The following is an 11,832-nucleotide window of genomic DNA, read 5'->3' on the forward strand; positions in this document are numbered from 1 at the left end:
TGGAAAAGAGGAGTCATTGAACTGAAAGTCAACAGTGGACCTAATATTCTGTCTGAGAAGCTGCTGATGGGGGGAGGTGTTGAATAAAGGAAGAAAGTGTCAAATCAGCCTTTCTGAGGCTTTCAGATGACTCAGACAGTTACACCCCAAATGATTCAACCCTGATTGGAAATGAGCTCCATGAGCAAAATGTACAAACTTCCCTCTGTTAGCAACAACAAACCAAGAGCCGCATTCAAAGCCCTCTGCGTCTGCTGGCTGCCCTGAATAAACAAAAACATACCATGGTGTATTAGAGCGGTTAGAGGAAGAAGAAGATGGAAAAGAGGAGTCATTGAACTGAAAGTCAACAGTGGACCTAATATTCTGTCTGAGAAGCTGCTGATGGGGGGAGGTGTTGAATAAAGGAAGAAAGTGTCAAATCAGCCTTTCTGAGGCTTTCAGATGACTCAGACAGTTACACCCCAAATGATTCAACCCTGATTGGAAATGAGCTCCATGAGCAAAATGTACAAACTTCCCTCTGTTAGCAACAACAAACCAAGAGCCGCATTCAAAGCCCTCTGCGTCTGCTCTCTTTCTGTCACCTAAAGCTGAGTCAGGGTTTGTTCTAGGGGCTCTGGATCTATGGGATGAAGAGAATATGGAGCAGAGAAGGATCACAGCAGTTTGACAGAAATACAATTTTATGCTGACCTCTTTCACCTCTGGCAGCAGCTCAGGAGGCATCCCAGCAGGGGACTGGTCAAAGACACGCACACAAGGAATGGATTTGTTCATGTCTGTAAAGAAACATGGGAAAGCTTAGAGCCTGAACAAAGAGACAACAAATTGAAATGATAGATTCTACATGAGGAAGATCTGGAGAAAGACTCTGCTGCTCCACAAATGAGGCAGCTGTCTGTTTCCTCCTTTCAGTCAGAAAGCTTTCTGTTAATATTGATGTTAGTTGAGCTGAATCTCACCTCTGAAGCACTCGGGGACTTTTCCTGCTTGGTCCCTGTAGTCCTCACCCAGGCTTTGGTCTTTATCTGCCTCTTGGTCCTGGGACACATGGTCCTTTTCCATCAGGTACATCATCAAAATGGTCTCCAAGAGGCTCAGCATCATCAGAGTAAAAACCCCGATACAGTAGACGGCTGAAAGAAGAAAGCAGTGACAGAAAGAGCAAAGCAATCAGTGAGCTCACAGTGAGTTAGTAGGTGCTGCTTAAGATCCATCAGTTAGTGCAGGACTCTGAGCTCCTTTACCTATGAGTGGGATCCTGTCTGAAGAAGAAGGCAGAATATCATTCAGAATCAGCTGCATCACTGTGACAGCCAGCAGCACAGTCACCTTGAAGCTCAGCTTCTCACCTCCACTTTCTGAGATCAGGAAGGAGGCCAAGTCCAGACACAGGAAGAACAGGACGGGGACTATGAAGTTGGCCACATAGAGGACTGAACGCCTCTTTATAGTCATCTGTGAAATCATGGTTAAGATCAGGTTGGTCTTTTTGTTCCAACACTTCAGTTAAGAAAGCTCAACAGTCTTTGTGCCCACTGCATATCAATGAGCTGTCAAATCAGCAGGTTAGCATCATACAGGTTATCATAGAGTCAAAGTCTTTGTTTAATGCTCACTGTTTCTCTCTTTATAGACTGAACTACACTCAAATCAGTAAGCAGTGGGGACAGTTTGGCCATTTCAAAGCAACATCAGTGTTTGGAACCAAACTAGTGGAAAGAAGAAAAACTGGAGCTGTTCAGGATGAGGGGAGCTGAACAGGTGTGTGTTGATCCAAACAAGCTAATGCTCTGCAGCAGTCCATGTTGTTCAATCAATAGAATCAACATGTGAATAGAGTCTGGCCTGTTTGGAAGAGATGGACCAATGGGCTCTATGAAAATGTGTTAGTGTGTGTTAGTGTGTGTGTGTGTGTTTGTGTGTGTGTGTGTGTGTGTGCGCTTGCGCGTACAGACTCCTGCTGCTGGTACTCACTGTGTAAACCAGCATGCTTGAGGGAATGTTAAATTTAAAGACCATTGTAGTTTCCACGGTTACGTTCATGAGAAGCCACTCCGACTCAGTCTTCATGTAAGCACGAGTATCCTTTAACATGTATCCATTGGGGATACCTGAACGAAGCTGTATTTGTCCCACTGATGATAGAGAAAGAGAGACAAGTGTGAGTATTTTCTTCCAGTTCTAACAAAGACAAGGTATCTGGTCTTGGTGTCATGAAGTCCTGTACTAGCCCAGGGACTCCAGACCCTTTGACCTTGGTGAACTGTTCCTGATGTGTTCATTTTTGTCCTTTTTTTCCCAGAGGGGATCAGAAATGGCTGCAGGAGGAAGTGATGGAAGCAACTGGACAGACCTTTAACCAATCGGAGCCAAGTAGCATGTGACCCAGGGTAGCTCAGAGCTACTTAGAGCGTCCCTGTAAAAAGTGTTGAAATTGTCTGTCAGTGAATGAGAAAGTTGAGCAGTTGAAAGAAGAGGGTCAGTCACAGATTGAACAGAACGTAGAGAGAACTTTAGAGATTATTCTCTATCAATACTATCAAAGTGATGTCCTCACTCTCTGTAAACTCCATCAGATTCTTTGGATCTTTTAGAAACCTTTGAGTTATCAAACTGCCACACTTATCTCTAACCATGAAGGCTCTCTTAACACTTCTTGTTCATGGCTAATTCAACAGAGAGTCAACTGCTCTGATCAATGTTCAGCCATCTGTCACAGCTTTGATATGTCAACGTCATCATTACATTTTTAGGATCAAATCAAATCTGAGATTTTAGTTTCAGTTATAAGCCAGCTGTGATGGTTTGTAAACCAGCAGGGTTTTCTGGGACCCAAAGGGGGACTGAGGCAAAAACAGGTTTGAGGGTTTTTATTGAGAGATTAGGTTTAGATGGTGAGATGGAGAGTGTGGCTGTCGGTGAGCAGCTGTAGGGGTGATCCTTAGAGGCACTGGAAAGAGAGACATACAAGGGTTAGTCCCCAAGAGATCCAAAAAACACACATGCACAAAAACACAAGAGATACTATATCGATCTGATTACCACGGTGAGAGCAGGAATCAACTGGCCGGCCCATTCCTCCAGCAGAGCTTAAGTGCCGGCGCTCCTAATCACCCAACTCGAGACAGGTGTGCAGAGTGCAGCCGCAGGAAACCTCTAAGCAGCTCCACAGAGAGGGGAGGGGAAAGGAGAGAGAGAGCAGCTTCCACAACAGCCAGGATCATGACACCAGCTAACAAAAAGATAAATATCTGCAGCGCTCAGCTCACAGCTAAAATATAGTCCCTGTCATCTTTAGTGTGATGGAGGCCAGCTGGATGCTGATAGGGTTAAAAAGTGTTCTAATGTCTCTGAATCAAAAACAGCCAGAAAATAAAACTTAATCCTACTCTACCCTTAAAGAAATAACAAACAATAAGTGACTTTAAGTCAAATGATAATGAAGATGAAAAGATGGAAATATCTCTAACTGTAAAATGGATGAAAGAAATGTGTTTTCTACATGTCTAAAGGTCCCACACAGTCGTAATTAGGCTCAAACAAACAGCTCGTTGTAATAAATAATAGACATGAGAATCAAAAAGTCAAATGTGGAGCATGTTTGGTCCCTGATCCCAAGAATCAGAGATTTAATGTTAAAAACACAAACATTCAGAGTTATACTCACGCTCATGTTGGATTGACTTGAATGTTAAGTTGCAGATCTGAGTGTCAAAGGGAAATCTGTAGAAATCCATCTTACAGGTGCTGACCAGCACCATGCCACTCTTTTGATTTATCCATCCATTAAACCTCATGGTGAGATACTGAGTGTTAAAGAGCTTATCTTTGTTTGTTCTGAAAGAGACAAAAAACAAGTGACTCTAAAAGCATGCTGTAGATTCAAAGTGTTGAAAAATTCTCTTTGTGTTTCTGCTTGAAATGAAGGCAAAAAGTTCATCATTTGAGTCAAATGAAGCTCTGAGCTCATCTCAGTGACAAAACGATAAAAACACTTTGACGGCACAGACTGAGCCCTAACACCTCAGACAGCAGCATGGACACATGGAGAGAGGACAGGTGCAGAGGGTCTTGTTACAGACCTGTGTCCTGGTAAACTCTGGATGTGGCTTAAAGTGTCACCAGTCTGTCACCTAGATAAGATCTCCCTACAAGTTCAAAGGGGGACCTTTGGAACTGAAACACCAGTAGATCTCTGCTCTGGCTTGATAATCCACATTCTTGCTTTTAGTGGATCCTTTCAGACCTGTTCAATCCTCTTTGTCTTTAGAGCTCTTCTCCTTTTAAGGGTAGATTGAAATTTGCCTTTCCTCATGAAAAAAGAAGAATCAGTGAAATAGCAGCCTCCACTACCACCTGCTAGCTGTGACAGCAGCAGAAACTGTCCTAACAAAAACAACCTTTCAGAATCTCAATAGTGCTGTAGGGCTACCACATCAGTTATAAATGTACAGTTTAAGGATTTTACTGGTCTGAAATATCTAAAGAAAAATACATCAAGATCGTTCCTCCCTGCAGCCATCAGAGTTTTTAATTCTTTAATCTTTGGAAGATGAGCCCAAACAACATGAATTTCCCTTTGGGGATGAATAAAGTATTCTATCTATCTATCTATCTATCTATCTATCTATCTATCTATGGTAAATGGTAAATGGTAAATGGACTTGAGCTTATATAGCGCTTTTCTAGTCATGGACCACTCAAAGCTGCTGTACACCACAGGTCACACTTACCCATCCACACCCATTTGCTCTCACATTCACACACTGATGGATCCAATCTTTACTATGACAGCTATCCATCAGTACATCTAACACAATCACACCCTTTCATACCCATTCACACACCACTGACGCAGCAGTGGGAGCAACTAGGGGTTAAGTGTCTTGCCCAAGGACACATCGCCATGTGTCGCCCAGAGCTGGGCTTGAACCTGCAACCTTCCGATCACCGACCAAGCGCATTCTCCAACTGCGCCACCGACGCCCCTATCTATCTATCTATCTATCTATCTATCTATCTATCTATCTATCTATCTATCTATCTATCTATCTATCTATCTATCTATCTATCTATCTATCTATCTATCTATCTATCATGTAAATCAGGGGTTTTCAAAGTGTAAGACAGTGAACCTCTCTTCAGAGAACATGAGGTCGTAGGGGCCTCCCCTATTTAAATAAAACAAAAACTACTTATAATAAATAAACACTCCACTCTGGTTGGAACCACAAAACATATGAATGTTTATTTTATAAATTCTGTTCTAAACCAGTCCCCCAAATTTTAGCTGAAATGGGTAGGAATTAGATGAATTTCGTTCAATGCCTATATGTTCATTTATCATGATGACTTCATGAACATCAAACATTAAAATAAAATTAGATGAAAGCTCTTGAGCCAAGAAAGAAAGCATGTCCACTACTGCAAAAGAGAATAAAAGATCAATCAAAATTCAGGAATTAAAAAATCATTCAATTACAGATCAATCATACACAGAGCTGCTTTTAGCATCTGCAAAACTCTTGTTTAAGAAGACTGTTTAGTACAGCTTTTCAAACGCCAAAAGATTACAAATTCACAGTAAACAAGGTACACACTGTGGCCTTGGAGAATCTGGTGAAAGAAAAACCCAACTTTAAATATCCGTCGTTACCATTGTGCAAAATACGTAGGGGTCTGAGACCCCAAAATTGATATATGAGACCTGCTAAAAGGCTCAACGGCAACATTTCCAGAGGTCTCTTAAGAAGTACATTTCGCCATACATCGTTTAGCTGAGTTCATATGTTCACATTAGTGTGTGTTTGTGGACACATGCCCCTGAGGGATACGTGAGTGTCCTGTTTGGTTGCAGAGCAGAGCAGTTGTCCTGTAGCTGCCTGCATGGTTGCGCGTTCACAACTCTCCTCCGCTCTCTACAAAGCGCATGGCAATGTTCCACCCCGATGCACACAAAGGATAAACAAACATGTGTGTACGCACACACAGAGACGAGCATGCAGACAGCATCAGGGAAAATAATGATGAAACTACAGTGCATTTGTTTCCATAATTTTTGTGCTCAGTGCTAATTCAGACATGTAGTTTCTCTTCTTGGGCCTCCCCTGGACCCTTTAGCAGCCCCCAGGGGAGGCGGGCCTCACAGTTTGAAAACCACTGATTTAAATAAATGTGAAGTTAGGTCCAGAGTTTATTCAAGGCTGTTGTGGCTGACCAAGCTTCACAACCTACTCCTACCACAACCAGCATTTAACAGCAAAACAGTCAAAAACACAAACACTGGTCCTGAATCACGTCTCACAAGAGCAAGAGTGTTTTTCTGTACAAAACTCTTTAAGCGCTTACTAGCTCCAACTACGTGTCTTCCTCTTGAATATTTAATTAGCCAGCATCAACTCCCAGTTCTCATGCATGCGTCACATGGGCTGTGAAATGGGAGTGAGTGCTTCAAATTGGCAGCTCAGCCCCACCCCCCAGTCTCTGCTCCACGTACTCTACTTATGCTGCATTTGTATTCAGAACTGGAAAGTCTGGAGTGGGAATGGCGTCACCGCCGAGTTTAGCATTCCAGTTGCTTGCCATAACAGTAGTATTTCTGTATATCAACATTAAATAATACTATATACATGGCTGACTTATTGCAACAAACATTAGTCAGAAATTCTAAAATTAAGAGAATCTAACAGGAGCTTAGTTACTATTTACCCTGGAACCTCAGAATATCCAACTTAGAACTCAGGGATAGTGTGAGTGCTCCAGCTTCCAAGTTGGAAATTCTGACCTTGGTGGGGGGCATTCAGTTGGGTGTTCCCACTCGGAACTTGGAAATTCCAACAAATGCAGCACTGGAATAATGGAGAAATGTTGTGTACTGGGCGTTCGTGTAGTGACGTAATGACTACACGACACGCCCACTAGATAAGACGGAAATCACAGAAAAACACGCGAGACACTGTTGAAAGTTTATAAAAAGGAAGAAGACAAAAAATAAGAATGAGCCATGGAAAGATTATCACTATTATTATGTCAAGAATTGAATAGACATATTTCTGTGTGTGCTGCAACATTTAATAACTTTAATCTTCTTTTTGGACAGTGAATTGAAAAATGATGAAAAAAAAACCCTGGTGCAGCACCTGTCAGGGGAGGCAGCACTCAAATTAAAAAGTTTCCAGCTGAAAATGGAAAGAGCCCTCTCTTCTGAGGCTTTTCTCAGCCATTTATGATATAAAATATAGATTGGGAAGCTTTGAAACATGTTGCATTTTTATTATTTGCATAGCAACATGCAAGTTTTACATTTCACAGAGCCATCGCACTAATAAATGGGAACAAATATTACAAGCTTCACTGAAAACATTGAGAGCCGCATCTCTGCGTCCAGAAATTGCCTGGACGCATGCGCTCTCTTCCAGCTTCCTCCCACGGTTCCACACAATAATGAACTCATAATCTCAAATATATATATATATACATTTATCATACATAAATATATATATACATATATGTTTGTATTTTAGCTAATTAATTCTTGTCCCGAGTTGTTTCTTTAATTATTATCATTATTTTGTGGCAGAGTCAAAGAATATTAACATTTCAACGCTTTAAAATCAATTCATTATAAGGCAACAAGCAAAACGGTATTGAGTGTAAAAGCAGAGCAGAACATTCAAAGTTTAAATGCTACCCGGGCTCATATCTCTTTAAGAACAGTATAGTGGGCGTGTCATGTATTGACATCACTACGTGACACTCCCACTACATTATACCACCAGGGTTTTTTCTATCATTTTCAATTCACTGTCCAAAAAGAAGATTAAAGTTATTAAATGTTGCAGCACACACAGAAATATGTCTTTTCAATTCTTTACATAATAATAATGATAATCTTGATAAACCTTGGCTCATTCTTATTTTTTGTCTTCTTCCTTTTTTTAACCTTTAACAGTGTCTCGCGTGGTTTTCCGTGATTTCCGACTTATCTAGTGGGCGTGTCGTGTAGTCTTTACATCGCTACACAACACGCCCACTACACGACGCGCCCACTACACGACAGGCCTCTGTCTTGCAAGCCGCAGACAGATACACTTGGATTAATGGCCACTTATCAATTTCATGTACGCCTAAAATGTGCTGTGATAGAGAGAGAGTGCTTCTGATTGGCTGCTAAGCCCCATCCCTACTCCAAGTCTCAGCTGCACTTGTGCAGTGAAATTTGATCATTCTTTTGTGTGTGTGTGTGTGTGTGTGTGTGTGTGTGTGTGTGCGTGTGAGTGTGAGTGTGTGTGTGTGTGTGTGTGTGTGTGTGTAAATTATACTTGTTTTTGCAGCTAGGTGAGGTCCTGACCGTATGAGAGGCAGATTTTGCAAGATTTTAAACTGCAGTTATAGAGCAAAAACCTTTATGGCAATGCAGTGAATAGCACAAGGCTTTGATACACATATATGCATTTTAAGCCTGTACTGTTAAAAATGAGCGAGTTAAAAACGGGGTACAGAGAGAACAATCATGTCCTGGAGGGCAGACAATTCACCTTGTAGCAGATGGGAAGATTTCCTACACTCCTGTCAGACTGAAGCTCTCTGAGCAAAAACTGTCTCTCAGAAGAGTTAAGAAAGGATTCCAAATGAAGGAGGAAGGCGGTAAATCATGTCTGAAGATTGAGGTATGAAGACGTTGTAGACATTTTTACAAAAAAAAAAAAAAAAAAAAAGGTGGAATCTGTGACTGCAGCGCACTCTGAGTTGCCACATCATGTGCTTATCTCTTGTGAGAACGCTTTAATCATCATGTTGCTTGAACAGTGATATCTCACAAACTGTAGAAGGGCATAAAGCTAAAGACATCCATTCAGCTGCGAGTGTGACTCTGTGACGGCGTGCACTCCGTCATGGAGGGGGAGTGTGTAGGGGGCCCATAGAGGGTGCGTCTCAATGCGTTAACTTGGTGCTTCCTCCGTCCTATCTCCTCCACGACATCAGAAGTACTTTCCCAGTCACCATTTTGAAGACTGTCCCAAAGCGACAGAGGAGAGAGGAGAGAGGCTGGAGGGGACTGATCGGAGGAGTTATAATCGAGGAGACACGAGAGCCGGCTTTGGGGAAGTCTTTTCACTGACAGACACGCCACCATATAGAATATCACTCTCTGATTGGACACTGCAGCGGGTCAGACTTTACATGACACTTCACAAACGCAACAGAGTTTAATGAGAGAAAAGTCGAGCTGAAAACAGGCACAGAGGATCATTTAGAAACTGATCATAAATCTGGTAATACAGTGTTCGCTGTGAGTTTAAAGCACAAAACACTGAACACAACCATCATCAAATCAATTTAACAGAGGATTAATACAAAAAACTGACTGATAAATAAAATCTTCCTGAGACACAATAAGGTGGGTTACATTAATAAGCTTCAGAGTTCACAGTCAGATGGGCTCTATAAAGGCTAAATAATTCATAAATAATCTTACAATTACGCATTTTACCGGAAAAGTGATCCATGAGCTTTTAAACAGCACACAGAATAAACAGAGAGCAGGTTTTCTTCATGGTAACGTGTGTGTTTAACAGGTTAAAAACACGGATAAATCTCTGTCACTGTTTCTGTTTGATCAGAGTTATTACAGCGCACATGTGCAGACGCGCAAACAGCTGTTAGAGCTGACTGACACATGATCCAGAGGTGATCAGCTGATGCCGTCATCACTGAAACACGTCGCTTCATGTGACGCTCTGAAGGAGAGGATGTCCCATTGCTCTAAAAACGAATCTCCTCCATCCTCTCTCCTCTCTTCATTTCCTTGCGTCTCTCCCATGCATCTCTGGTGGGAGGGACTAAGACGCAAGTGAATGACGCAAGTGGAGGAAGGAAGGATGGAACTTTGGAGCTTTGAGATGCACCCAGAGACGCACCAATTGTGTCATCTTTGTTGTATGGCCTTTGTCTTTTTCTTACTGCCCTCTGCTGGTTTGGGGGTGCAGTGCAGTCCCTTTTATCGCTTCTCAGCACTGCTTTGGTTTGTTTAATCTTCATGAGACTAAAGCTGCTGAGGAAATGCAGACAACAAGGGGGAATTTATGTTTTTGGTCCTTTTGGTTGAAAAGCACCCTCAGAAAGTGATGTTCCAGAGGCACCTGAACTCTAGGGGGACAGTCAGAACTACTCTCTGGCCTGAATAGGCTCAGAGGGGTCAGGGTATTGGGGTTAGTGAGGAGCATGAGGAACTGTCTGATGATACATACATACATACCAACACAGTGAATGTTTTAAAGGAAAACAAAGGTTTGTAACGAAAACTGAAAGAGTTTGGTCAGAAAGCCTTGTGCACAGAGCTTTTTCTACTGTGGAGGACAGAAAGACAAACTTACACCTCTTCAATGGTTAAATCTGGTTTCCACAACAGCTCAGTAGGAGCAGTGATCTCGTAGGTCTCACAGAAATCCCTCGGTTTCCAGTTGATAAATTTATTTTCCCACCACTTAAAAGAACAAGATGTAAAGTTCAGTTAGATGAGTCATATGGTCTTTTAACAAAAAAGACCAAAAAGTCAAACAAAAAGTCTTTAGAGTGAACTCACCATCATCATCCAAAAGTAAGAAACTAATTCCTGTTCCTTTTCTTTCTACGAGGAGAAACAAGAAAGTCCTGATCAAGCCTCAAAGGTCAGATAAACCTACATTTAATTATCATAAATGCCAGCAACAGCTTTAAAAAAAACATTAGCAACAACAAAATTCTGAAAAAGCTGAGTCATGTCAAAGAAGAAGCAGGAGAAACTATGAGTCATTATCAACAGGTTAGTCACATGAGTGAGTCGAAAAAAATGAGCCTCCAGAGAGGATTTCATCATCTGCACAACATGATATCATGAGAGGATGAGAGAATCTGGAGAAACCTCTGAACAACAGGGACAGGAACCAAAACTATGACCAGATGGACCTCAGGCAGCTCTGCATTAAAAACAGACATGACTCTGTTGAGGAGATCACTGCATTCATGAAAACAGACATAACTCTGCAGAGGAAATCACTGTATCAATAAAACAGACTTTACTCTGTAATGGAGATCCTTGAAAACTTTTGGGAACTGAAGAAAGTTAGGGTTAGGGAGTCTTTCTAAAATAATTCACAAGTAATTTATGTTAGAGACAAAAGAAAGGAAAGACAAACTGACTGATGAGAAAGAATGACTGCTGTGTTGAAATTAGTGGATAACTTGAGGTCTAGAAACTGGACTTCATCCATTGGTCCATGGTCCAACTAAACACAGAGTGAGTTTGAGATCTACTCCCACAGACATTAATCCATAAAGCAGTAATATGGCTTCGGCAGAAGACAAAAAAAAAATTAATTGAAGGTTAAAAACACTTACCACGTCTAAAATGCTGTAGAGGTTTATAAACAGCATTACATTTGTGGGGCTCCTGATATGTTTGGTTGGGCGGGTACTTGACTTTGTCCGATAAATGAAAGTAATTTACGATGTTGGTATAATTACAATGATCTGGCCAATCACCTACAGAGAAGACAAGACATTTTCATTAAAACAGTAATTTCCCTGTAAAAGAAGCAGTCATTAAGTCTGACTGTAAACTGGAGAGTAGTCACTTCATGTTCCTGTTCCTGGTTTGAATAAAACAGTTCTGTGAACTGCAGTAACTAATGACTGAGAAGAGTCACAAAGCATACAGTGACTTCTTTTCCAACTCAGCATGGCAGAGTGTGTGAACATAGCTGTACCCAGAGTCAAGAGGAAGATTGAACAGAAGAGCAGCTTGTGGCTTTAATTCACAATTCACTCTGAAGCTTCAGAGTTCAC

The 11,832-nt window shown here is 41.5% G+C and overlaps 1 protein-coding gene across 1 annotated transcript; it reads right to left on the reverse strand.

Moving 5' to 3' along the window:
* Positions 1-945: 945 nt before the first annotated feature.
* LOC141786711 (5-hydroxytryptamine receptor 3A-like) lies at positions 946-11,451 on the reverse strand. Its single transcript, XM_074665255.1, has 8 exons — positions 11,386-11,451; positions 10,592-10,636; positions 10,383-10,492; positions 3,674-3,843; positions 1,981-2,141; positions 1,356-1,461; positions 1,251-1,268; positions 946-1,139 (listed from the first exon to the last, which is right to left on the reverse strand). The coding sequence occupies exons 1-8, from the start codon at positions 11,419-11,421 to the stop codon at positions 946-948; spliced, it is 840 nt and encodes a 279-aa protein (XP_074521356.1). The 5' UTR covers positions 11,422-11,451.
* Positions 11,452-11,832: the final 381 nt, after the last annotated feature.

The sequence above is a fragment of the Halichoeres trimaculatus genome, unplaced genomic scaffold (assembly GCF_033239565.1).
Source record: "Halichoeres trimaculatus isolate MK-OKI-2021-1 unplaced genomic scaffold, fHalTri1.1 fHalTri1_scaffold_69, whole genome shotgun sequence".
Lineage (NCBI taxonomy): Eukaryota > Metazoa > Chordata > Actinopteri > Labriformes > Labridae > Halichoeres > Halichoeres trimaculatus.